We start from the raw sequence: 27,629 nt of genomic DNA on the forward strand, positions 1-27,629 counted from the left end.
TGCGGGTTTTAATGTGCTGAGAAGTTTGGTACCAAACTTGTCAGTCTCAGGTGTAGCCATTATGGTGCTGTGGAGTTCGTAATGACAACCTCCCGGCAACATATACTCTTAACAGCACCAATGGCCCTGGGTACTGTAGGGGCACAGGGCTCAGACCTCTGGCATAGGGCACCCAGCTAGAGGGGTGCCTGAAGTTGCCAGGGCAGTGGGTTCTGTGGGCATGGCACACAGGGATGTGTGCCATGTCGACTCTCTGTTTTAGTTCTGTTACTTAGACACTCAGCCTGCAAAGGCAGTGTATGGGTGTCAGAGTACAGGGCCCCTGAGGGTGGCACAATAAGTGCCGCAGTCCTCAGGGGTCTTCTCTGGTCACCATGCCCTGGGTACCTAGGGTACCATTTACTAGGGGCTGATAGGTGGCCAGAGATGCCAATTGGGTTTTAATTTCAACACAGTTTTAGGGAAGGAACACATGCCCTGGGTACCTTGTTGGCAGGATCCCAGTACACACTCAGTCAAAGAACATCAGCATTTCAGAACAAGCACTGGAAATGCAATAGGTCTCGCATTAGGAAAGTTTGAGCTATTGGTCTTATAAATGACATTTATTTTATTTATGTGTTGTTTTTTTTAATTAATAGCTTTGTCATTTACAATGCCAATAGTTATAACTTTTGCAAATGTGACACCTATAGCATTTGTAATGCAACATGCAAGAGTGACAGAAAAGGAAGAGTGACGGCGAGCGAGAGAGATGGACGATAGAAACAGAGAGGGGAGAAAGTGAAGGAAACGAGAGGAGAGGGAAGACGGAAGAAGGCAGACAGTGAGGGAAGCAGGGAGCGAGATACAATGATGGGAGATTGAATGAGAATAAAATACAGACGGTGCTCAATTTGTTAAAAAAAAAAAAAAAGGAGACACGGCCTGGAGGGAGAGAGAGGGAGGACGAGAGGGAAGGAGGGAGAGGAGAGGGAGTGGAGTGAGAGAGGGAGAGAGAGAGAGGAGAGCAATAGAGAATAAATGGAGGCAAAATTCAATGCAGGCAACATTAACAGTCAAGGATGATGATGTACGATGAAATATAATTCATGTTGAAAAACACAAACACTTGAAAATAAAACTTTGAAAAGATTCACCCAAGAATGATGCTTTTAATGCTAAATCAATAAGATAGTGAAGCAATAAATAAGCACAAGATTGCCTTAAATGTATTTTCAAATGTGCACCAACAGGTACCTTAAAGTACTTTTAACCTACGGTTAACCCATTTGTAGACTATTGTACAAGGGATCCTAAATGATCAATGCTCTTGTGGTTTGTTTTCTAAACTCCAAAAAAATAATCCCTTTTCTCATATGTATTCAATCAATCAACAAAGAATCATCACTTAATGCTGCTTGAAGGCAGGTATTACAGGCAATACAATAAATTCAATCCCAAACGCCAATGGCAACATCTGCTGTCAAACATTTTAGCATAAATATAGTATAGGGTGCGACAGTAACTGTAAAGAGCGTCTGAGTGTTGCAGAGAAATTCCATGTATTCCCAGTATGTCAGCGCCGTTGGTATTTAGGATGAGCAGGCGGCCAAAAAAAGAGGCCGACTCAGAATTGCATTTACACCAAAAAATAACCCAGCCAAGTTGACGGCTTTCCAATAAAGGTTTTCTGCTGTGTTTACGCGGGCTTAAGAAGTGTTTTTTTTTCCTTGAAAACCCGTATTTGTGATCCTAATAAAAGGAAAAAGTAGAGGCAAGCATAACGCGGCAATAAATGGCAGGCACTGAAACGGAAGAGAAGAGCAAAAGAAACGTGCTGGAAGCCGTGAATCAAGTTAAAACAAGCAATGTCCTGAGCAAATGGTGGGGGCCTGAAGCAGTGGAGTGGGAGGGAGGAGTCACACGGAGATTAAGGGACAGAAGGCAAGCAGATTTGCAGACCTGATGAGCGAGGAGGGGGTGCGAGGGATGAGTGAGGAAGGGGGCACGGCCGGCCGGCCGTGAAAAAGCCTTTGATGCAGCAGGGGGCAATTAGGGGAGGAGAATGGCTGGGCTGAGGCAGAGCGCAAAGCCTTTGATGCAGCAGGGGGCGGAGCGGGAAGAGCTGCTGGCGGCACCAAGCTGACGATTTGATGCTGTGCACGCGCATTTTAACTCATTGCGCTTGCGCATTGAGCTAAAAGCGCACATGCACTGCATCAAATCGCCAGTCTAGGTAAACTCTGTTTAAGCCCCTATAGTCTCGCTCCGCTCAATGCGCATGCGCATTGACAGGCGAGACCTAAAAAAGTGGGGGCATACCAAGGCAAGAAAGATGGCCCTTTCTCACACTCGTAGCTAATATATTGGCTAGAATTTTGACCTCTACATAGAGTAAAGATATGGGGCGGTATGAGGTGAAGTCTTCCGCCGGCTTTCCTTTCTTGTGAATCACTGCTATGGAGGCCCCTCGTTGGTCTCTGGGCAATAGTCCTTCTTGTGTACTCTCAAGGTACATATTGAGCAGGTGGGGTGCCACCTTTGTGGCATTCATTTATTGTTTAAATCGTTTTTATTGTTATTATTATAAATCAAACAGTGCCAGTGGTAAAGGATCATAATTAGCAGTAAGACATTGCCTGGCATTTAACGAAATTTAGAAAATAAACTTTAAAGAAATAGTTCCAACTCTCTCCCCCCATGACAAATAAAGAAAAGTAAAAAAAATGCTCTCCCGTGCATGTCCTAACTTCCCCCATTCGCTCGGTCACTCAACCCCACCTGACATGGTAGCTTAACTGGCAATTCATAGCTTCTCCGCCTCCATATCCGGATGTGGCATTCATTTAGAAGAGTTCTATTAGGAGGCCATTCAGCCCCGTGGCTTACCTGCTTGTATGCAGAGTATGGCCGCCACAATTTCCTCAGCCGTGAGATCTGCATCTAGTGAATGTTGGTCTTCCGGGGTGAAGGTAGGGATCTGTATGTTGGTTCTTAGTTCCCTTGACTCATCTATTGTTGCTGAGGCCAAGGGGTTATATAGTTGTGTGAAATATTCAGCAAAACCCTCTGCTATCTCTTGCAGGTCCCTTCTCCACACTCCATGCCGCCCGAGCATCACCCTGACCCAACGGTCGGCCCTATCTCACCTGTCTAACCATGCAAGTAGTTTGCTTGTGCGATCTCCCTGTTCATATATTCTATGTAATTGTGCACGGTGTTTTGTCTGGTGGCCTTGGTTGCTATCTCTCTATGTTCATGCTTCTTGAGTTCCAATACATGGTCAGCTGTTTTAGCTGGGTATGCGTGGCTGATTGCTCCCTGATTAGAATGTCGCGCTCCAATTCTTCCAGTTGTTTACACTTCTCTTTCTTGTGTCCCACTGCAAGGGAGAGGGCCTGACCCTTTATCACTGCCTTGTATGCCTCCCAGATGACGCAAGATGAATGGACATATACCACATTCTCCGAAAAGTAGTTATCTGTGGCTTTCAAAATAGTAGTTTTGATATGCTGGATTTTTAGACACCACGTATTGATCATAATTGTTCTGCGAGTGGGGGTGGCCCCCACCACATATTGGGCCAGTGTGGGGGCATGGTCTAAAATGCCCCTAGCTAGATGCCTCAGTGAAATAGTGCATTTTGTCTGCCAGCGGTAGAATATGGTTGAGCCGGGATCTGCTGTTATGTACTGCTGAGTAAAAGGTGTATTGCAGTGTTTGTGGGTGTGTCTTGCACCACACATCTGTCAAGCCCAGAGATGTAAGAAATTCGGCCATAGTGTTTTTAGGTCGCGGAGTGTTCCTGGGTGGGTATCTATCTAGTTGTTCACTCAGTGTCATGTTAAGATCCACTCCAATCACTAGGTCCCTTTCTGGCAGATCCAGTATTATCTTGCTCATGTATGGTAAGGCACGTTGTGTAGTGCCGGAGGTGTATATACTGACATGATATTTATGCATCTGCCCTCCCAGGTGCTTGACAAGGTCGCAAAGCGACCATACTCATCAGCACATGAGTGTGTCACCATGAACGGAAGGTTTTTCCGCATTAGTATCCCCACCCCTCTAGACCCTGTGGTGAAGCCAGAGTGCACTACTAATTTATATCCCCATCTGTCAAGTGCCTTACACATAATTCCGACTAGATGGGTTTCTTGCAACAAGACAATATCTAATGCCTGCCGTTTAATATATTGGAGCGCCACCCCCCTTTTGAGTTTATCGCTCAACCCATTGACATTCCAGGAAAGCAGATTGAATGTGATTTCTGCTCTTCTCACCCAAGTAGTATCGACCGACTCTGGTGCTGTTTGTCTCACAGTTGTTGGGGCAATAGTGTCAATGTCTCTGGGTGATTGTGTCATAAGTGCATTGATATTAGTTGCAATGTCTATGAGCTGCTGTGTCTACAATCCCAATGGTAGTGGCCGGAGCCAATAATAAACGTGAGCTGCTCGCAGACACCCACTACAAGAATGTAACAAAAAGTAAAACCACATTAACCCCTTCAGTGCTAATGACAAGGGTAACTCGTCATGTAGGGCCCATTGATTTCAATGGAAAGTCAATGGACCTACATGCACACCCCTTAGCAGCCAAGTGGTTAACTTGAAAACTCCCCCCCACCATGCCTCCCTGAAAGACGGACTTTGAACTACCCGCCACCCCAACATTGAAGAGTGCCCATCGCCCTCCCTTCCCTGTTTTGGGGGAGAGGTAGACCCTTTGTTTTCTTTCTCCCAACCCCATTGTCAATAATTAACCATATAGCCTGGAGTCTTAGAGAATAAATTTGTCATGCATATACTCTGCCATTGTTGCTGCAGGGCCTCCTGCTCTGTCACACATTTGCTAACATACAGTCTCACCACTTCAGTTGAAACCCCTCCCTAATTTCCAGGCCCGTCGATTAATCTATGTGTCCTCAGGAAGTGTGAACTTGCGCCTGCTGGGTCTTTGGAAGAGTTTTCTGAGTGATGCAGTTTATGGTGGGGCAGACTATCTACCTAACAGTGCTATTTATCGGTGAGACCCCTTGCTTCTTGGCCAGATGCAGTCTGTTTCTGATCTCTTCCCATTTGTCTCATGCGCCTTTTGGGATTGTCCAGGCCTCCTACCTGCCGCCATCCGTCCAACCACACCCATGCCGCCTCCGGCTCTGTGAATAACTATGTTTTACCCTTGGCCTCCACCCTGAGTTTTGCAGGAAACAGCATTGCATATGTCAGCGCTTTGTCTCTAAGGGCTTTTTTTAACTTCGAGAAAACTCCTTTGCTGTCTCTGCACTTTCATAGTGAAGTCTGGAAAGAATGTGACAACATTATTTTCAATTTGGGGAGGAGGGGCAAAACGTGTGGTTTGTAGGATCATATCCCTGTCTCGAAAGTTAAAGACACATGCTAGTATTGCCTGTGTGGTTCTCCAGGTCTAGGTTTTTCACCCAGTACTCGGTATGCCCTTTCAATGGAGAAGTTGTTGAAGAGGTTTTTAGGCTGCAAAAGCTGAGTGATTAATTCCTCCACAAATAAGTCAGCTGCACGGCCTTCAGCTCTCTCAGGTACCCCAAGAATTCTGACATTGTTTCTTCTGGCCCTACCTTCGTAGTCATCCAGTTGGTTTTGCCAGGGCCTTGCTGGTGGTTTGCAGTTCACATACTTATTTTCCAGGGCCCTAGTGTTGTTGGCGAGGACTTAAGTTACTTCCTCCACCTCGTTTACTCGATCATCCATTATCCTAAGGTCAGCACGGATAAGGGAGATTTCTGTGGATACAGTGTCTATATGGGATTTGAGTAACGTATGCACAGTGGTGACCGCTTCTAGTATGTCTTGTAGGGGGGGGGGTGCCTTTTCCGCCGGAGTGCTCTGCATTTCCTGCACTGTATCTGGGTGGGCACCTGCATGCTCCTGGGTCTTAAGCCAGGAGAACTTGTCCAGTTTGGGTTGGTGCAAGCCACGTCCTCCTTTGCTCCCCAACATGGCACAGCTTATAGTGATGGTGCCGGGCCGTGCTACTATACAAGGGGAGGGGCCCAAGGGTGTCACCGCCACCTGCCCAGGAAAGCATTCCCACTGGCCTGTCGGTTTACCCCCTCTTGTCTCACCTCTACGCCTGTATTGTCTTTGGTACGTGTGCCCTTCTTGCAGCAACGATCTCTGCAAGGCTTAGCACAAGGTCGCTGTTAGTAGTGAAATGTCCTGTAAGCTAGTGCCAGGGCGTGATAACCACCACACACCGCTAAGTATAGGGAACTCTCAGCCGACACCCCTTGCCAATACACAGTGGAGCTTTATGCACTTCTCCCACCATGAGGGCAATGCAAAGCAGTCCTGCCAGTCAGGGTAGTCACCATAAGGTCCCAGTTAACAACTCCACCGGCTGGCGATGGTCCCCTCCCAACCTTCCTTCTCGTGTTTCACCTTCAGCCAGGGAAGACGTCACATCAGATTCTATTCAAATAGGGTCCGCTCTCCACCACTGGTCGGACGCCAACATCAAGATCCCAGCAGCAGCCACGGGCCCGCACTGAACAGCAGACACGCCCCATCGACCGCCAGCCTAACCTCCACTCTCGATGGGCTGCTCCCTTCGGCCGCTTGTCACTCAAATCCGAGGCCCGCCTCTGAGCCCAGGTCGCGAGCCTCGGCGGGGGCTGGGCTGATACTTAGCTTGTTCCTTCTGGGCAATCCCGGCAGGCAATGTCTAAGGCACCGGTTCAGGTCAGATGGTGATGCACATGTACGTCACAGCAGATTGCAGTAAGATAGCGGCCGCTCTCCACAACGGGTAAAGCCCCGGCTGCAAGATCCCAGGCCTAGCCGCGGGCCCGCAATGCTCAACAGGCACACCCGACAGTTTCCAGCCAAACTTCCGCTATTCCCGCTCTCGCACTGGGCCGCTCCCTTCGGCTGTGCGATTATGCAAGTCCGCGGCCTGCTGCTACGCCCAGGCTGCGAGCTTCGGCGCGATCCGGGCAAGTATTTGGCCTTTTTCTTCTGGGCGATCTTGGCCGGCGACATCTACGTCCCCGGTTCGGGTCAGATGGTGACTCACAGGCACAGATTTGTTGTTGGAATTTCAGGGTTTAGGGCTTTGGAGCTGTGTTAGTGTGATGCCATCTTCTCCGGCAGTTGGCCACGCCCCCCATACTGGTGGATATTAATGTTCCTATCTGCAAGGATGGCTTCCAAGGGTTCCTTATAAAGGATGAAAATGTGGGGATTTACCACAAAGAGCTTCCTGGGAGGCAGTTATAGGGGGAAGCAATGGAGGCCTTCTTCTTCAACATCAAACAGTGCAGACTCCCATGTAAGGCATGCCATCAACAAGCACAGCTTATCCATTCTAGAAATTAGTTTTCATTTTTCTACAAGTAGCCAGTTCTTTTCATTTTTAATAGTATGGTTGAGCTCTTCAAGGCAGGTCCATTGGTTGAAACTTTTTCGGGTAGACACATAGTTTATTTTGATGTGGGAAGACATCAAGACTACAAAGCTTCTTGTTGGATACCTAAATACTTGTTTTTTAACAACAACACTGCCCCTAGCCAATATTGCACTAATGTTAATTTTAATGAGGCATAGCTAAAAAACGAGCATATGTTTGTGTAAGAAGGACTCTTCCTTTCATGGATAAGGCAGCGCAAGAAACCAAGAAGACGCAGGGGCTTGGGAATCACTAAGTTTGAGGAGAAGGCTGAAGACCATGTGCATCAATCCACGAAATCCCACACTCCCTGGATGTATGAAAGGTAGGCAGGAGTTTGTATAGTTTATGCCGTCAGATTAAGCGAACTTAGGAGTCCAAATAGACACACAGACCAACACATTTATTTTTCCGAAGTCCAGAAGACAGAGTGATCTGTGAACACCATGAACACCGACTAACAAACAAATGGGCATCAATAAACTAAGGCCAATAAACATAAAACTATGCAGCATGAGACACATCATACCTGGCAATGCACAAGGTATTATAGAGAGATGTACAGCAGGACAGCTCTAGGTGATGCGCAAAAGGGGAGCACAAGGTTAAGTAGAAGAGCACAAGTGAGGGACGCACCTCACTTGATTACTGGTGCTGTGACTCAAAGAAGGACAGGTTTATGGGCCTCAGGGGAACACTAGTTAATGTTTCCAGGGGAACACTGTATGACAAGAAGCACAAAAGAGCTGTGTAATGTGTTTCACTGAAGCACTGAGTGATATACCTCACAAAAGCACAGGAAGATGTGCCTCACATGAACACTGGGTGATGTGCCTCATGGGGGTACAGGCTGATGTGCCCCACAAGCATACTGGGTGATGTGTTTATTGGGAACACAGATTTCATGAGGTGAGGAAAAGATATGGTGCATTAGGAGAACACTGGGTCATGAAAAGTTGAGGGGCACATGGACTTGTGCATTTCTAGAAAGAAGTGCAGCAGGGGGGGCATATGGTGATGCACAACAGGAGGCACAGGGTGAGGTACAGTAGGTCGGCAAAGGGGGGGGAGGTCAGAAAGTTTTCATGCTGTCCAATAACAGGCATGAACAATCCATTCACATCGGATTTTTCCATAGCTTTTTGTGTCTAGAAGTATTTTTTCCATTCAATGTGTGGATTTGTGGGTCTACTAGCTCCAGAACGCATCGATAAAGAAAACTAGGACCAGAAAAGCTCATCCTGCTTGATATATAAAAGTTAATGAGCAGATACATTAATTAAAATGGCCTGGTTAGTAGAGGCCCAGAAAAAAAACTAGGTCCAGAAAAGCTCATCCTGCTTGACATATAAATGTATAATGAGCAGAAAGATTAATTAAAATGGCCTGGTTAGTAGAGGCCCTAGTGTACACAATCAACACAAAGAGAAACAAAGGTAAATGTTTCTGTATAGCTTTTGTTAGGCCACATATAAAGTTTAACACCTTCAGTCAATTCTAAGCTTGTGGATTTTGAAGTGTATGTATATGATAATAAAAAGTCTGAAAATGCAAACTTATCCTTGGTCAAAAGATAGAACTGCTGCAGTGTCACTCCAGACACGTCACTTGATAGTTATGCATATGGACGGGTGAAAAATAAACATTTCCTCTTTATAATGTTAAAAAAGTGACGATTTTGGTTTGTTGTTTTAATGTAGTCATGGCTTTTCAGTGTTTGGCATGCGGCAGAAAAGGGTGTGTTCTTAGAATTTTTTATATTTTTTACTTGTTTTGATTTACATGGCAATGCACTGCCTGATTCAAACAAGTTCTGTAAAGACCATTGGGCCGATTCACAAAAAAAATAGAAACTAAAAAAACCTGCGCACACACAATAGTACTCCTATGAACTGGTACACAGATTTACTACTTTTAGCAATTCAGAAAATACCCAGTAGTATGCCTAGAAGGGTGCACCAGGAGCACGTTTCCAGGCATTCTACTAGGGACGAAAATGCAACATGGTCAGGGGCTCTGATTTACCCAATGTGGAAGTGTACATAGTTTTCAATCATGCCCTTGGGAATTGCAGCCCGCTTTCCCATCACATGAAAAAAATAATTCCCGTAAAGAACCACCTTCCCCTACATCCCCTCCAAATCTGGAGGTACCCATGCCTTTTACCATCCAGGAAGGAGAGGCATTTGAGCTCGTTGCTGGATTAAATACCAACCATTTCCAGGGAGTTGAAGGGTTGGATCTGATTTTGTGAATAGCCTCAAACACATACGTTTGTGGGTGTTCAAAACCATGCTTTGAGTTCTCTATGTGAGGTTTACAGCTACATATTTCTCTGCAATAATTAAAAAGAAATCTAAAGTACTAAAACAATTGACGCCTGTCAGGATTTCTTCTGTGAATTCTTTATGATTCAAATTGGTTTAGTGATTATGGTCCTGTTTTTCCTTTCAAGATTACACCAACGAAAGCATCAGATGTTGAGCTAAACTTCCTTCCTGAAACATACCACCTGAACATCTCTCTCAACTAATCACACAGGACTCAATCTCAAACAGCACACTGGAGCAGTGGTGGCCACTGAAAGTGATGGGGTGTTATCCTTGGCTCAAATTCCGGTGAGCAAGCCTAACTTTTATTTAGAGGGTTCGCTCACATTCACTTGCATTCAGTCTTAATCTCTCACTTATTCTCATTCACACTTACGCTTACTTACTAGGACTTAGTCTCACTGAGTCACAGTCACTCATTCTCACCCTGACTCACTCCTTCTCACTTACTCTCAACTCGGTCCCACTCATTCTCACTCCTGATTTACTCAAAGTTACCCTATCTCACTCAGTCTCACTCATTCAGACTAACTCAATTTCACTGTAACTCACTCATCTTCACTAAGTCTCTCGGGCTCATTCCCACTTAGTCTCTTTTCCTCACCTACTCTCATGCTTTCTACCCTGACTCACTCGTTCTCCCTGATTCACTTAAGTCCACACATTCTGATTCACTCAATCTCACTGTGACTATTTCATACTCACTCAGTCTACCTCGTTCACACTTATTCGGATTCAATCTCACTCAAACCCAATCTTTCTCACTCAGACTTGACTGTCTCACACACAGTTACACTCACTGTCCTGCTAACGAACATGAAGACTGAGAAAAACTAGTGTATGGAGGAGCAAGACGGTATGCATCAAGGTACTTAGCTGTGCCATTCGATAGTAATACCCAAAGCGCGTTCATTTAATAGAGATATAGCTGACATTTCAATTTATTGGTTCACCTTTTTCTTCGCCCGAAGAAGCCACGGGTGAAGCCGTTGGTGAAGCCGTTGGAGATATCTCTTCGGCTGTACTGCAAGTATTCACATTTCCGAAAGTAATTCGCGCATTCAGCACATGAAACAAAGGAATTTCTGCAGAAGAAAGCAAATGCAATAAATAAATGAAACAGCACACACTACTTACACTACATCCTCGGTTTATTTTACAAGATAAAAACGTATTGACATTGGGGAGGGTTCTTCAAACTTTTTTTAATGTAATAAAGTGACAAAAAATAACATTTTCATTTTACGTTTATAATTCCATCAGAATAATATAGCTGCCAATCACTTATCGATAAGCATTAAACACCTTAAGAAGTTAAGCTTACTTTTTAACGCTAGATCTGTAAGATCCACTGCCACTTCATGCCATTTGCATTTTAAATTATTCTCACGTTCAAGAGGAAGTTTTTCTAAAATAAAACCTTTATAGAACTGTGCCAATACCACCCATCAATTCACCTACATTATAAGAGTGCTCTAAACCGCGTCACAATCCTTACTAAAAATCACTCATTAGAGCTCCACACTCGGCTATAAAGCAGTCATAACTTGTTAACCAATGCAGAAAAACAGAGAATGACCAAAAAACACAGGGCTTGCCCTTGCTTTGGATGTACTGGTGTCCTAACACAGATTAGACACAAACTATACAAACTAAGCCCACCTTGCAATAACATTAAATCTAGAGACCCCGGGGGAGGAGCCTAGCTTGGGGCCGTGATGGTCGCCCTTTAGCTCGGCTCCCGCAGCCCTCCGTCCTGATTGACTATCCTGTCTTCTATCCTGTCCGAGGACGACACATCTTTTGGGGCATTGAAACATAACGGCTTGTTTGTACTTACCATCCGACCCCGGGGTCTCGGTGTGCAGTGGCTCCGGAGTTGTGGCCTCCGAGGGATCGGGGCCTCTGCGAGACTTGGACCGGGACCTGGCCGGCGGGATCCGACGGCTCTCGGCCCCGGCCGAGAGCGAGAACCAGTGTTGGGAACCGATGTGCGAAGATCCCGGCGATCCTGACCCGGGCCTGCCCTGGTGGCCGCGCGGCCGACGTGGGTGAGAGGCCCCGGGACCTGATTCTGTGAAGGGGTCTCCCTCCGCCGCTGCTTGGTCCGGCGGACCTGGTCCTCGGGGCCCGGACTCCGCTTGTTTGGGGCACCGGTGCTGGTGCTGGCGGAGACCCGTTTTGGGCGGATATCCTTTTGGCATCGAGGCCGCCCTTGCTGGGACCCCCGGAGCTTGTAAAGTCCTACATTTGCGATCTGTTATTTCCGGGGGTCTTGGTGGGCGGCGATTGGGCTGATTCACGAAATGGCGGCCGACCCTCTGGAACGAGAATCACCCTGTGGCGGCAGGCCCGTGTTGCCTAATCGTGTGGGGAGCGGATCTGGTGGACGTGAGCCGACGGTCAGAGATATCCTGGAAGCCCTGAGATCCCTACACGCTTCCCTGGCCCTGGGAGTCTCGGTGGGTCCGCCACGATCTGCCGCCATTTTGGGCGGCCATTTCTTCTTGTCGCCCTCTTGTTTCGATGACTTCATTGCCTCGCCCCCCTCGATTGACTTGAGTGTCTCCGCCACTGATCGAAGATCGTGTAGTGCGCCGGTGACTTTGGGGCGCCCTGCTTTTCATGGTTCGGACCCCGGGGACTTGGATGCTGTACTGCGACCATGTTCGACATTGTTGCCTGAAACTATTGGTGGACTGCCTCCTGTGCCTGCTTCGACGACTTTGCCTGTGTCTATAATTGGGGCCACCTCGCCCGATCCAGTGGCGCAACTGAACTCCTGTTTTACACTGATCGTGCTGCGATTGTTGATGCATCTACGCTTTCGGTTCGGACTATTGCTCCCTTGTGGATCTATATACCCCCCACGTAGCTATGTTAGTCACCATTCCACTCGACTATATGCTGATTTCGTATTTAGTATGTGGTTTTACATTGCCATGTGGTGGGTGGGGTTTGTCGCTCGAAAGGGTTGGGGGTGAAATGTACGACTTCTGTTTGATTCCCGGTATACGATTTAGTAGCATCATTGTTTTTAATCGTAGAAAGGTGGGCGGTCCCCTTCTCTTAATGTTTTATAGCGCGTGATGGGGTGTCGTCCTGGTCTGTTTTTGACTGTGCTTTTCTGGTTGGGCGGAGGGCTGCGGCCGCCCGTTCGGATTATAGTTATTCTGCTCCTCCCTCCTGTCCTTTTTTCTCCGCTTTTGTTGTTTTTTTTTTGTCTCGTTCTTCTTTCTTACTTCTCGCTATATTTCGGGTTCTGGTTTAGGGCGACAGGCACGCTGTCTGAAGGGTAGGCCATAGCCTTCTACAGGGGTGCAGGGTGGGACGGGTGGGTTGGGTACTATTTTTTGTTTGTCCTCTGGTTCTATGGCCCTTTTCTATCTCTTTTTCGTGAGGCCGCGTCTGTCCTGACCTCCTCTGGTGTGTTTCGGGTGGGGGGTGTGGCGTCGTTAATCCTCCTGATAGGTTTCGGCTGTCTTTCTCCCCGATCGCCATACCCCCACTTGGGCCGCTACTCCTTTTGTCTCCTGTCTTCCTGCCACGGGGGGCCTGGGTCGGCGTGTCTTCTTCCTTTCCTTTTTCTTATTTCTTTATTTCCCTTTTTATTGTCTTATTTTGTCTTCCCTCCGTTTTCCCTTCCCTTACCCCTCCCCTTCCCTACCTCGTCCCCCCCCCCTTTTTCCTCTCGGTGTCCTAGAAGTTACTATGACGAGCTGGTTTTGGTTCATTGTCTTTCCGATCCCTCTGTTCTGGCTTAGTAGTGTCTTGGGTGGCGGGCATGTTACGAGAAGAGTGCTCAGGGGCTGATTGTGTCTCACATATCCTGATTTCTTGAATGCATTGTATTATCCCCCCCGATCTTCTGGTCCCATGCCCCCTTATTAATGTTGCAGTTGATTACGGGATATCGGATGCCTCCGTATTGAAAGTGCGCCTGTCATACGTCTTCTCCCCATATTATAAAATTAAGCCTTATTTACTCCTGTGTTTTAGCCCTTTGGTTCCTGAATTTTTTCTCCCCCCCTTTTATGATTGTACGGCCTCTGCTTTGTATTGATTGATTATGTGATATTTGCCTGGTGACTCCTGATTGTTTTGTACATTGCGGCCGGCCGGCTGGGTTGTAGGCCTTGACTTGTCTCTCCTTTTTGATGTCAATAAAGGTTTTCAAAAAAAAAAAAAAAAAAAAAATATCTAGAGACCCCTACATTTTCAAATCTTCTCCGGGAGGGTGTGGTAGGTGGGGAGAAAGTAGTGGGGGTGGAAGCAGGGGAGAATGGGTGGGTTAAAAGCTACAACTAAAAAAAACCTACTCAGAGACCACATGGGACAAGTTATAGACTTGTCACAACACATTGTGAGTGAAGGATATTACACTTGGAACCTCTGAGCTCTGGCTAGGAGCAAGAGCAACATCAATATACCAGGGGGATGGGCGATGGGAGGAGAGGTTACATACTCCAAAATCAAACAAGCAATAATTTTTTCTAATTAAAAGTAAATCAGAGTGGGGAACATTAATGATATATGATATATGTGGAACATTTGAAGAACAAGGACGTACCCAGGTAGACAGAAGGAGCCAGCTGTAAACACAAATTAAAGCTAAAGTTCAGGCCCAAAGATTCTGCCCAGTAAGACAGCCAGCCAGTACAGTAAACCAAATTCAGAAAGAGTAATTAGGTGACTTTACATCCAACAACAGGAGGACGAGCAAGCGACACCCACGCTTCAGGATGTGCTAGCAGCTATTAATGGTGTCCGTGCCTCGCTTGAGGGCCGAATTGATTCAGTGGCCACTGATATATCCCTCCTCAGAGCTGATCTACCTAAAATGGACTCTCGGGTGTGGCAAAAAAGGCTCTCAGAGAGCGCAAGCTCAAATATGCAATGCTGTTTCCAGCGAAATTGCGTGTTGATGCGGATGGCAGGAGTTGCTTCTTCACAGACCCTGTTGGGGTATTGGACTGGTTTAACAGAAGACGAAAATTGGGGGAAGGCAGAAGTCCGTAGCGAAAACAACGCTAAGAACAGATGCCAACAACCAGTTTGGGAACCTGACGAGCAAAGAATGGATCTATAATTCAGAGTGATACATACAAAGGACTGGGAAGCATGGACTTAAAGATGCCTTAAGGAACAATCACCTGGATGGTGTTGCACCACCACAGATTAAGCGAGGTGAGATGTGGGGTTCATACTACCTATGTAACCTGTTGATCTGCCATATGGCATCACTTCCGATTGAGTTTTATCTACACTGCTTTGTGAACCTGAGGAAGCATACATCAGGACTGTGATGAGTATACTCTATGTTATATACCAGCTCCCGTGGCTTAAATTTAAGTTCCTATGTAAAGGGATGGGAGGTGCGGGTCAGGTCCACGTTCCCCATCACAGGGTTGGGAGGGCGATACGGGTCATCGGAATCCGTTCAGCAGGGAGGGGGTGGTGGGAGTTTAGGGAGTTGGGTAGTTTTTTCTGTAATTCTTGTTTCATACAGTAATACCATATTTCTACAATGACACAAGTTACATTTTACGCTTATACTGGGGTGTCAGATGATCCGATAGTGGTGCCCCTGTACACTTTCGATGGGTTGTTTTCAAATTACATAGTGGAGGGGACCTGTCCACAGACCTATAGCACGAACATGCGCATATCACACCAACAAGTAAAACCAGTGTCACAGATCCTCCGCTTCTGCTACACACAAGTCATCTTTCCTCCTCCATAAATGGGACCGCATGCAGATCTTAAGTTCCCGACATGGAACGTCAATGGTCTGGGGGACAAATTCTAAGGAGGGAAAACCCTCCAATACCTGAAGAGACAGGCACCGGACATTATCCTCCTCCAAGAAACACATCTGGTTGGTAATTCCTGTAAGGCCCTGAACAGGTGGGGGTATCAGGTGACCACACATGATGGGTTCACCTCGGGTTCTGGGGTGCTTATACGGAAGGGTTGTCACTATATAGTTCATAGAACCTGGTCTGATGGGCAAGGTAGGTTTTGTTGTGGTATCCGGTATCTGGGAAGGGAAAGCACTAAATGTAATTTCAGCATATGTTCCCCCGGGCTGCAACACTCCACGCTGCAAGACCTTAGAAAGTTTCTCTTAAATCTCTCACTCGGCACGCTGGTACTGGGGGGAGACTTCAATCTCACAGTAGACGGTGCACTGGATTGCCTACCCCCGCGTAGAGACCCTACAGTGGGATCCAAACTGGCTGAATTCCTATTCGCCATTGGGCCTGGTCGACATATGACGACGACTTAACCCCACGACTACACAATTTACCTTCCCTCCGGGGCCCACAATAGCCAGTCAGGTATTCATTACATGTTCACACACGCACAAGACATTAATGAATTCTCTGAATCCCGCTGCCTCGCTCGGGGAATCTCAGACCATTCTCCCATTCTTACTAGGATGACAGATGGCTCTCAACCTCGATGCACGACCCTGATCAAAAATCCCTGGGCGCTCAAAATAACACACATCAAAGCGGCATTAATTTAAGATACCAAACTAAACTTTACCGAAAACGTTGGCTCGGTCACCTCATCCCGAATCCTGTGGGGCGCGTTCAGTGCGGTGGTGAAGGGGAGAGCCCTCGCTCTGATGGTGGGCCAAAAGAGGGAACTAACCAGACCATTCTCCCATTCGTACTAGGATGACAGATGGCTCCAAACCTCGATGCACGACCCCGATCATAAATCCCTAGGCGCTCAAAATACCACACATCAAAGCGGCATTAATTAAAGATACCGAACTATACTTTACAGAAAACGTTGGCTTGGTCACCTCATCCCGAATCCTGTGGGGCGCGTTCAGTGGGGTGGTGAAGGGGAGAGCCCGCGCTCTGATGGTGGGCCACAAGAGGGAACTAACCAAATGCATAGTGCAACTTGTGGCAGATATCCTCCAGAGGGAAATGACACTAGTGCAAACCGCCGATCACGACGCGCAACAATCACTGGCGGTCGCGAGACTAGATTATAAAAAACTCCTTACAGAGGCGGCCAAGGCGAAATACAAATCAACCTGTCATAGAATATACAAACATGGGAAGAGAACAGGCAAGCTCCTGGCCTGGCTTGAAAAAAAAGAGCAGTTATCAAGATGGGTGCATCAAATGCTCGGGCCGAACGGATAGCGTACACATTTGCAACCTATTTCGAATCAGTATACACATCAACTGGGACAATCTCGCCGCTACAGGCTGGGAATCTACTCTCGACTATCAAAGTCCCCTGTTATTCCCCTGAAGATAGAGACTCCCTCGAGGGAGAACCTACGGAGGAAGAAATCCAATAAGCGATTCGCGGCATCCGATCGGGAAAGGCTATGGGACCTAACGGGTTCCTGATTGAATTCTTCAACCCAATGGCCTCCAAACTGTCCCCCTATTTTAGCCAAATGTACCTCAAAAGTTTTGGAGAATGGATTCTGCCAAAAGATATTAGACTGGCATCCATTGTGGTCATCCACAAACAGGGCAAGCCACTTGATGATTGCAAGGCATACAGACCTATTTCCCTTCTTTCGGTAGAAGCAAAAATACTTGCAAAACTACTGGCCAACAGACTCACTCTCCATATCACTGATCTGATACACCTAGACCAATCAGGCTTTAAACATGGACGGTATACCGCCCTGAATTTATGACGATTAAACGGGGTACCGGGCAGACACCATACGATCAGGGAGGATGCAGCCCTACTGTTCCTACATGCCAAGATGGCATTTGATACCATTGAATGGAATTTCCTGTTCGCAGTCCTGGAGAGGATGGGATTGGTACTCAAATTCATAAAGTGGGTTAAACTACAATATGCCTACCCGATTGCCCAGGTTGTGGTTAATCAACATACCTCTAGACAGTTCCAATTGGGAAGGGGAAGCCGGCAAGGTTGCCCCAAATATTTGCCTTGGTGCTGGAGCTGAGTGAAATGAAATTAAATGAAATGAAAGCAGGATTTATAAAGCGCATGGCTGCCCGTGAGAGTCCCAGCGCTAGTGAGAGAGCTAGTGGAGAGGAAGTGAGAAGTTATGGGAAGAGCCAAGTTTTCAGGAGCCTACAAAAAGCGAGAAGGTTGGGTACGGTGCGCAAAGTGAGGGGCAACGAGTTCCACAGCTTGGGGGTGTTATAGGAGAAGAGGCGGCCCCCTGTGCGGACCTTTTTGATCCTAGGTATATGGGCAAGATGTAGGTGTGCTGAACGTAGATTTCTGGGGACTTCATAGGGTCTAATCAAATTTTTTAAGATATGGGGCCCCTTGCCATGAAGGATTTTATGAGTCCTGCAAAGGGATTTGAAATGTATTCGCTCCTGGATGGGCAGCCAGTGGAGCGCTCTAAGGGCCGGTTTTGCTGAGCTCTGGCTGTTAGTGCCTGTTAGGAATCTGGCTGCGGAATTTTGTACTACTTGTAGTTTGGCAATGACTTTCTTAGGGGCACCAAGATACAGAGCATTGCCATAATCCAGTCTGGATAGTAGGAGGCCCTGAATGAGGAGCTTCCTGGAGTCTTAGGGAAGCAGGGGCAGAATTTTACGGGTAGTCGGAAGGATACCGTAACAGGCCCCTGCTGACTTCCTGGTTTGCGTGTTAAACGTAAGATCCTGGCGGAGCCACATGCCCAGACTCTTGATGGATTGTTTTGAGGCCGGGGCAGGTCCCATACAGGGAGGCCATAAATGAAGTGAGATTGGTTGCTTAATACCAATATCTCAGTTTTGTCGCTGTTAAGTTTTAGATGTGAACTATCCATCCAGTGTGATATATCTTGGAAGCAGGAGTGAAGGTTATCAGGGGGACGGTCGAGTTGGCTGAGAGAAACAACAAGCTGTGTGTCGTCAGCGTAGGTCACGAGTTTAACGCCGTGGGGGGGTGACTATTTTCTCCAAGGGAGACATGTAAGCGTTAAAAAGGGTGGGCTCAGGGAAGAGCCCTGGGGAACTCCCCAATGTACAGGAGTGTCGTGGGATTTAGAAGTTCCCTCGAGAACTTGGAAAGAACGATTGTGGAGGAAAGATTTCAGCCAGGACAGTGCGGACCCAGAAATTCCCAGTTCCCTGAGCCGGAGACTCAGGGTGACGTGGTTAACTGTGTCGAAGGCTGCGCTCAGATCCAGGAGGATCACTGCCACTGATCCTCCTGAATCGAGGATCTTTCTCGCCTCCTCCACCACCGCGATCATAGCGGTTTCTGTGCCCTGACCCGGTTGAAAGACCGTCTGGGACGGGTGTAGGAGTCCACTGGTTTCCAGGTAGGCTGAAAGCTGCTGGTTGACAAGTTTTTCAGCTATTTTGCTGACTACGGGCAGTAATGAGATGGGCCGAAAACTACACAGCTCAGCAGGATCCAGGTGTTTTTTTTTTTAGACGGGGTTTTACTATAGCCCTTTTCCAGCCAGGGGGCACGATACCTTGTAGTAAGGAGGTGTTAATGAGTTTGGCCAACGGGGGGAGGATGGTAGGGGCAACTCATTTTAAAATGTTAGGTGGGGCTGGGTCAAGTGGAGAGCCACTTTTGATGGAAAGAAAGGTAGTGAGAAGAGTCTCCTCTGTAATAGGAGAGAATGAATTTAGGCAGAAATTATTTTGTTGCTGTGTACCGGGGGGGGGTTCTTTAGACTTTTTTGTATTTTCGCGTTAAAAAATTCGGCGAGTTCATTGCAGCGATTGCCAGAGGGGTCTACGGGGGGGGGGGTGGAGTTTGGAATTTTTAGAAGCTTATTTACAATGCGAAAGGTTTCCCAAGACGAGCTAGAAGAGGCTCTGATTTTTTCCTCAAAGAAAGCTACCCGAGTAATTCTAAGGGACTTTTTATAAGTTAGGATTGATTGACTGTAAACGCTCCTTTTTTGGGGGGCAAACTCTTTCAGTTTTTTTGCACAGTTTTTTCAGTAGGCGGAGGTCGTTGTTGAACCACGGGGATTTGGGCTTCCCACCGAAGGTGTGGACGGGCTTCTTGGGAAGGATAATGTCAAGAGAGTCCTCAATCCAAGCAGAAAACTTAGTGTCTGCTGCATGGGTAAGGGGGTTGTGGGGTGGGAGGGAGCATTCCAAGAGTAGCCTCCAGTCTTCTGTGGCCAATTTCGACCTTAGGCGTTCGACAGTATTGGGGGCCGACTTGGACCGGTAGGAGACCGGAATGTGCCAGCTAAAAGAAATTAGGGAGTGGTCTGACCGGAGGAGAGGGACGGGGTTTTGCACCTTAAGATCGGATATATTCGAGAATAGGGGATCGAGGAGGTGGACCTTAATGTGGGTGGGTTGGTAGTTATGTATCAAACTACAAAAGAATGTCACATGTAGGGAGGATGTGAGCACAGATTCAGAGAATAAGTGAACCTTAGGAAATCTCATTGGATTTTGTAAGGAAGCCCTCACTCACCACCCTGGGTGGTGACATGCTTCATCATAGGGCCCACCAGGAGAAGTCGAATGCCTCCCTGGTGAGCTACAACGCCAGGATACTGCAGAGCTGTTTTTTTGTGACAGTGATGTGAAAAGTATGTGTATGAAATTTACCAAATAATGTTTTGGGAAATACCCAAAACATTATTTGGTAAATTTCCCACACATACTTTTAACCTTGTCAGGCTGACCACTGAATAAAGTTTTTGCGTGGTACTCCGCCTTGACTTTTTTAAAACCCACACCTTTTCACATCACTGTCACAGATAGCATCAAGCTGCTGGAAATTACCTCCTCTCTCGGCCTCATCCCGTATCTTTTGGCTGCCACTCATTGTAAAGGTCACAGACTTGACCAGGTATTCTCCACGACCCCGATTGAACTATCTTCCCTCGAACTAGTCCTTTGGTCCGACCACTATTTAGTGGATTTCCAGATTTCACACTCCAAGAAAGCACCGCCCAGTGGGCCTGCTCGCCAAGCGCAGGGTTTTAGGGCCTTTCATAGGGTTTCCTCTGAAATGCTGGCGCAGGCCTTATGCACTCACCCTTGCCAGTTGACAGGAATACTTGAGACTGATCTAGAGCTTCTCCAGTCCTGGCTCACCAAACAATTAGAGGAACTTGCTCCTATCCGAGTCCCTAAGACCAATCAGTCTAGAGTGTCTGCGCCTTGGTTCTCTTCTGCGTTGGCGGAGAAACGGCGGCAATGCAAAAAAGCGGAAAGAGCATGGCGTATGCATTATGACGCCAACTCTAAAGAAACCTATAGAGCTTTGCTGAGGGTCTATCACCAGGACATTAACGCTGGTAAGAAATCTTACTATGCTTCAAGAATTGACGCTGCTTCTAACTCCTGCAAATAGATTTTTTAGAATAGTCAAGGATTTCACCTCCCCCTCCTGGTGTACCCCCAGGAATACTCACTCGGAGCTTTGGATCACTGAGCTAGCCAACTTCTTTGCAAATAAAATCCAGCTTATTCAAGCCTCCTTCGTTGGAGCTGTCGCTCCGGCTATCAGCGATTTGCCGGTGTCTCCTCCCTTTCCTAACCAAATGAGCCCCTCTCTTAGGGTTTTTCCACCTATTACTCACCAAGCCTCTTTCAATTTATTGTCCAATCTAAAATCTGGCTCCCCCCTTGATCCCTGCCCGGCAAAAGTGATTGCACAAGGAGCACATGTGCTCAACCCCCTAATTAACCCTGTGCTTCACCTCTCCTTGAGCACAGGAACGGTCCCTCTGCGGTGGAAACATGCCCTGATACTACCTCTTTTAAAAAAAACTAATCTTGATCCTAAAGTACACGCAAACTACAGACCTATTTCGCTTTTGCCCGCCCTAGCGAAAGTTGTTGAGAAGCATGTGCATCTCACTTTGGCCAATTTTCTTGAATCCAACTATATCCTGCATCCTTCACAGTCCGGGTTTCGATCCAACATGAGCACCGAGACTGCGTTGCTTGAAGTCACTGAGGTCATAAGAGAAACTCTGGATGCGGGGGGAAGAGCCATGTTGGTGATGCTTGACCTATCGGCGGCCTTCGACACCGTCCCCCACGACCGTCTCCTTTTTAGACTCTGGGAGATTGGTCTAAGGGGGTCGGTGTTCGGTTGGTTTAAATCTTTCCTTGCCGATCGTCAACAAACGGTCTGGGCTCCTCCTTTCTCTATACAATCACAAAAAAGGGGCGAGGGTCAAATAAGTTTAAACTTTGCCACCCCGAACCCCCGAAAACCTATAGTTGTACACACAAAAGGGGTGGATAGAGTAAATCATAAAACCATATATACTAATACGGTAAGGGATGAAGCAAGCCCCAATAGGGCATATCACTCTATTTGAAAATACTGCCCTCACTCACATACCGAGGTATGTGACATGCTTCATCATTGGGCCTGCTTACAATACGCCCTGGTGTACCCCACACAGGACAGAGCATAAGGGAGGGGGAAAAAATAATAAATTTCTCTTAAGCCAACATATAGTCAAACAGACTGAACAAACACAACACTAAACACATTCAATGAGGTGAAAATAGTGCACACACCAAGTGTTTCCAACCGAAAAGTGCGACAAAAAAATGTGCAGTATGAGGAGTGATTTAAAACTGATTAAAGGTGTCAACCAGAATACAAACTTTATTAAACTTTTCTTGGCACCTTTACCAGGATTAAAAAAAATTAAGTGAACAAAGGATGGGAAAATGCCTTCAGGAGATAATTAGGAACCTCAAGGCTTCCCTCCTACCACTGCCAGAGTCAACATGCTTCGACCGCTCTTGATGCGCCTGTATGGTCACTCCGGTCTTCTTCAGGACCGTCGCATTCGGTTACTCTCAGGGTTCCCCCGTATTCCAGAGAAAAATTATTACCCCAACAGGGAGGTAGGTCCAATTAATCCATACCAATCCTGTGTAATGTATGGAGAGTATCCCCTTAAGTGCGGGAAAACAATCACGAGTTTATACAATGAATATACTCGTACTGGTGTCCGGTGTACAGGACGCCAAAGAACACAATCGTTCCGAAGGCTTGTCCTGGCTGTATCTAGCACGACCCGTGGCACTGCGTTCTCTGCCATGATACCGCCTTTGGAAGTGGGAGTGCCTCAGGGCTCTATATTAAGCCCCACGCTTTTTAACATCTATATGTCCCCACTGGCGGCTCTGGCAGAGACCTTCGGAGCTCAGATCGTGTCGTACGCTGATGACACTCAGCTTCTTTTCACGTGCGACAAAGGTGCCGACTTTAATGGTAAGAACATTGGAGATTGCCTTGAGGCAGTGTTCGGCTGGTTTCAGCTGAACTGCCTCAAGTGCAACTCCGCTAAGTTGGAAATACTTTTTTTTGGCGGCCCCCCTGATCCCAGCTGGAAGGCCTGGTGGCCTTCCGCCATGTTTCCTCCGACGAGTGACTCGGCTGTCGCCAAAAACCTTGGGATTCACATTGATAATTGCCTTTCGTTCAAACCCCAGATATCGGGTTTGGTGGGCAAATGCTATGCCATCTTAAAGATGCTTTGGAAATTTTTGCCCCTTCTCTCAGTTGACCATAGAAGAGTTACGGTACAGGCATTGATCGGTGCTCGTCTAGACTACGCTAATGCACTTTACCTGGGTCTCCCGACTTCCTCCTATCTCGCCTCCAAGTTGTTCAAAACTGAGCAGCCCGTGCCATCTTTGGTTTGACTAGGAGGGCCACTGCAAGCGTCCTTCTTACCACTCTTCACTGGCTTCCGATAAAAAAACTGATCATTTTTAAAACAATGACGTTGGCTTTCAAGGCATTGCACGGCCTGGGAGCCTTCTATCTCCGGAAACGGGTGAACTTTTACCTGCCTTCCAGGCCACTCAGATCGGCCTCCCTAGCCCTGGCCTTGGTCCCCACCACAAGGCGGGCCAGGTGTGGTGGTCGCTCTTTCAAATTTCTCGCCCCTCAGATATGGAACACTCTTCCTGTGTCCTTTAGAACCACGGGTAGTCTGCTCCCTTTCAGGAAGTGTTTAAAGACCTGGCTATTCACCCAATAAAGATATTTGGCCCTCCCACACCGCTGTCTAGTGTTGGATCCTAAGCGCCGGGACACTCTTCGGAGTAGCCGAGCGCTATAGAAAACCCCCCATATAACATATATAACATGCTGCAAGGTCAAAGTTCCAACTCAGACGCCACTTTGTCGCCAGAGATGGCAAAATGAAGGTTTAGATCTCCCAGAATGGTGAAATTAGTAGAGGTTCCGGCCAGGGCCAGGGAAGCTTCTAAGAGGGAGCTGCAAAATTGCCCTGGGGGGGCCCGGAGGGCGGTAGACAAGGATCCTTGTCAAAGATTTAAGGGGGGAGATTTGGATGAGGAACCGAGCATTTTCACAGTCTAGAATAGGACTGTCGGTGAGGCGGCAGGATAGGTGGTCTTTGTATATTATTGCTATTCCTCCTCCCTTCCCTGATAGTCTGTCCAGGCGCTGAATCAGGTAGCCAGGGGGGAGGGCTCGCACGACGTCAGGTGAGAGCCATGTTTCCGTAAGAAACAGCACCACAAGATGGTAGTCTTGGAGAAGCATATTTATTTCGAGGGCATGTTTGGGCAGGGATCGGCAGTTAAGCAGGGCCATGCTGAGTGGGACAAATGCAGGGGGGCAGGGGTCGTGTCCCGCGTGTTGAAAGGAACAGTTGGGGCAATGACTGGAGGGGTCCATCATGGTGATGGTATGAGTGCGGAGAGTTTGAGGAATCTGCCTGAGTTGCAAAAGGGCGTCTTTAGAGTAGAACGGAGGTTGGAGGGTCTTGGTGGGGACGAAGCTGGACCGTGGGCACGGTCTGGCGCAGACGTGCTTTCCTCTGGCGCGCCATCGACGCGCCCGCTGCGCGTACGGGTAGCGTGGTTCATTTTGTAGAGCGAGTCAAGTATCACCCGCAACACTAGCCCGCCGACCTCCACTCCCCCAAAGATGGCGCCCGTGGAGGTGCGCCCGAGAGTGAAAACACGCGTCCAAGTGAGCCCCAAATCGGCCGGCTGGAATTGCTTGACCCTCGGGGAGAGCGAGTGCGGTAAGTAGGGCTAAAAGGGATTTATTAAAAAAGTTACACAAACAGAGCGACACTACACAGTTTTAAAATCACTGTCCTCTAGTTCCCGGCTTCCGCCTCAGGAACTTCTATCTCAATCAAGGAGGCTTCGGACTGCAGGGTCTATATGTAGAGCGAGTCAAGTATCGCCCGCAACACTAGCCCGCCGACCTCCACTCCCCCAAAGATGGCGCCCGTGGAAGTGCGCCTGAGAGTGAAAACACGGGTCCAAGTGAGCCCCAAATCAGCCGCCTGGAAGTGCTTGACCCTCGGGGAGAGCGAGTGCGGTAAGTAGGGCTAAAAGGGATTTATTAAAAAAGTTACACAAACAGAGCGACACTACACAGTTTTAAAATCACTGTCCTCTAGTTCCCGGCTTCCGCCTCAGGAACTTCTATCTCAATCCTGAATAAGGGGAGACCCCTGATCCGTGGACTTAAATGGGCATCTCTTTGCACGCGGACGACATTCTGTTATACATGGCGTCTCCATCACCTACCCTTCACCGTATCCTCCACATTTTCCACATATTTGGCACTCAATCAGGGGATGCAATTAATTAGTCTAAATCTCAGCTATATATACCGTGGGGGCCACCGCCGAGTAATCTAAGATGATATGACATCCCTGTTGCATTGGTGGACTTTCACTATTTAGGTATATAAATCACGACTGACCCAGCCCAATTCTATGAAGCAATCTTGCAGGAACCCTTCAGACTCTTCAGCGCCGATGTCAAACACTGGCGTTTTCTCCCCCTGACTCTTTTGAGATGTGCTACCCTTTTTAAAATGCTAGCACTGCCGCTCTTTCTTTACGTGTTGCAGAACACCCCCGATAAAATCCCTGACTCCTACTTCATCAACATCGACAGTGCTGTGCGCGCTCTGCTATGGGACGGCCGGGCACCACGGATTGCTATGAAAAAGCTATTTGCGGGATGGTATGTGGGGGGCATTGCATTAACTGATATCAAGTTGTACCGTCAAGCACCCCAGCTAGTCGCAATTAGCCGATGGGCACATGGAGATCATGAGGAGCCGGACTTTCGCACGCACTGGTGGCTCATGGGGCAGGGCGGATATAATAGAGCACTATACACAAACCCCCGAAAATTAAACCTCACTGGACCTACTGCGTGCACAATTGAAACTTGGCATAGGTTCAATAAACAAATGGGTTGGCACAATAGAATCACACATGCTACACCACTCTGGGAGCCCGAATTCTTGGGTTGTCTGAGTGCCTGCCCGGGTTTGATAAGTGGGACCTGATCGGCATCTCAACGGTGGGGGACTTATGGAACGTAGGGAGACTAGCCACTTTCAAAGACCTCCTGAAGAAATATTAGCTTGCGCAGACCGAAACATTTACATATTTACAGATCAGCCACGCACTCAAAGCAGTGCTGCCAAAGGGAGACCCACTTCCTGAGGCCTCTCCATTAGAAGATTGGTTACTACTGGATTCCATGAATAAAAAGGCCATATCGCGCACGTACCAAAAATTGAACATCCGCCCAGACCCTTGATTGATTGATTGATTGATTGTGGGTTTCTAAAGCGCTAGAATCGACTCCCGAAGGAGTATCTCTGCACTGTAGACCACTGGGGAAACCGTCCTGGCTTTCCCTGTGAGATGGTCCCTACTGGGTATCTCCAAGGTGAAACCAGGCATCCCCGGCGTATGTAGGAGGCCGTTGTGGAGATGAGGCAAGCTAATGCCCAGAGTTGCCGAGTGTGATCCCTAGTTAGACTAGGCACCGAGGCGAGAATTATCGAGTCCGTTGACCCTGGTCCAAGACCCTGCCGCGTCGGGGATTGAACCCTGGTCCCGGGCCGTCCTCTGCTCCAGGGTCTGCCGCCTTTAACCAGTGAGCCACACCACTCCACAGCGCGTCTGCGGCAACACTGGGAGTCGGACCTGGGTATGCTCGAGGAGGATGATTGGTGTGATGCCTTGGCCTCCCCTGGAGAGGTAGCCATCCCCATGAGACTACGTCTGGTCCAACTGAAGATCCTGCATCAGGCTTATCTAGATGCTAGAGTTTTAGTCAAAATGGGCAGACGGGTAGATCCCTCTTGCCTCAGACGATGTTGCCAGGAGGGGACCTTTTTCACATTATCTGGGACTGACCAGTTGCCCGATCATACTGGAACGCTATTACTAAACAAATGGAGAGGGCTGGGGGTAAGACACTGACGGCCTCCCCAAAACTTTGTCTACTAAATGTGTGGGATGCCACTGACCTTACACAGACCGAGAAAACATGGGATCGTTGGATGGACCATCGCAAAACGCAACAATGCACAAACATGGAGCGTGGGAGCGATGCCTAGCATTCAAGATTGGGCAGTTGACATGGATAGAGCCATGATAGCCAAAAAGGATGTCTTCAAACACAGGGGATGCCCCAAAAAGTGGGACCGCAAGTGGGGTATGTGGAACAAACATAGGGGGGATATATATGTTTGTCTCCAACAGTTGAACTTCAGAGTGACAGAATGAGACTTGATTATGCATTTGCTACTGATGGGTCACCTCCAAACGGAGGATCGTGATGTTATAAATGTAATGTTGACCAGCTCACAATGACTCTATACCTAATGCATACCATGGCCTCAATGCATTGCTGTCTGTTGGTTATGCTTCCATCAATAAAACAGTTTATAAAAAATAAAAAAAGAATACATTGCTAACATGAAGAAGTCAGGGCGCATTCCATAGGATACACTTTTGTGATCAGTTTGTCCATAACCTCCATCAAGGACTCTTTCACAAGAAGGCAGACTTTTATTTTATAAAGTTTGCCTGGGGATCTAGATTTTGCAGATTTGTGGGAGTTATCCAGAAGTATTTTGACACATTTTGTCACACCTTTGATTTTA

General features: G+C 47.7%; 1 protein-coding gene across 1 annotated transcript in view; it reads right to left on the minus strand.

Moving 5' to 3' along the window:
- Nucleotides 1-27,629, minus strand: part of ANKRD13A (ankyrin repeat domain 13A) — a 482,945-nt gene that overhangs the window by 122,692 nt on the left and 332,624 nt on the right. Inside the window, exon 12 of the mRNA XM_078667340.1 lies at nt 10,694-10,825. Within this exon, the coding sequence (XP_078523466.1) occupies nt 10,694-10,825 (132 nt within the window). The remainder of the gene's footprint in view (nt 1-10,693; nt 10,826-27,629) is intronic.

The sequence above is a fragment of the Lissotriton helveticus genome, chromosome 11, assembly GCF_964261635.1.
Source record: "Lissotriton helveticus chromosome 11, aLisHel1.1, whole genome shotgun sequence".
NCBI classification, from domain to species: Eukaryota; Metazoa; Chordata; class Amphibia; order Caudata; family Salamandridae; genus Lissotriton; species Lissotriton helveticus.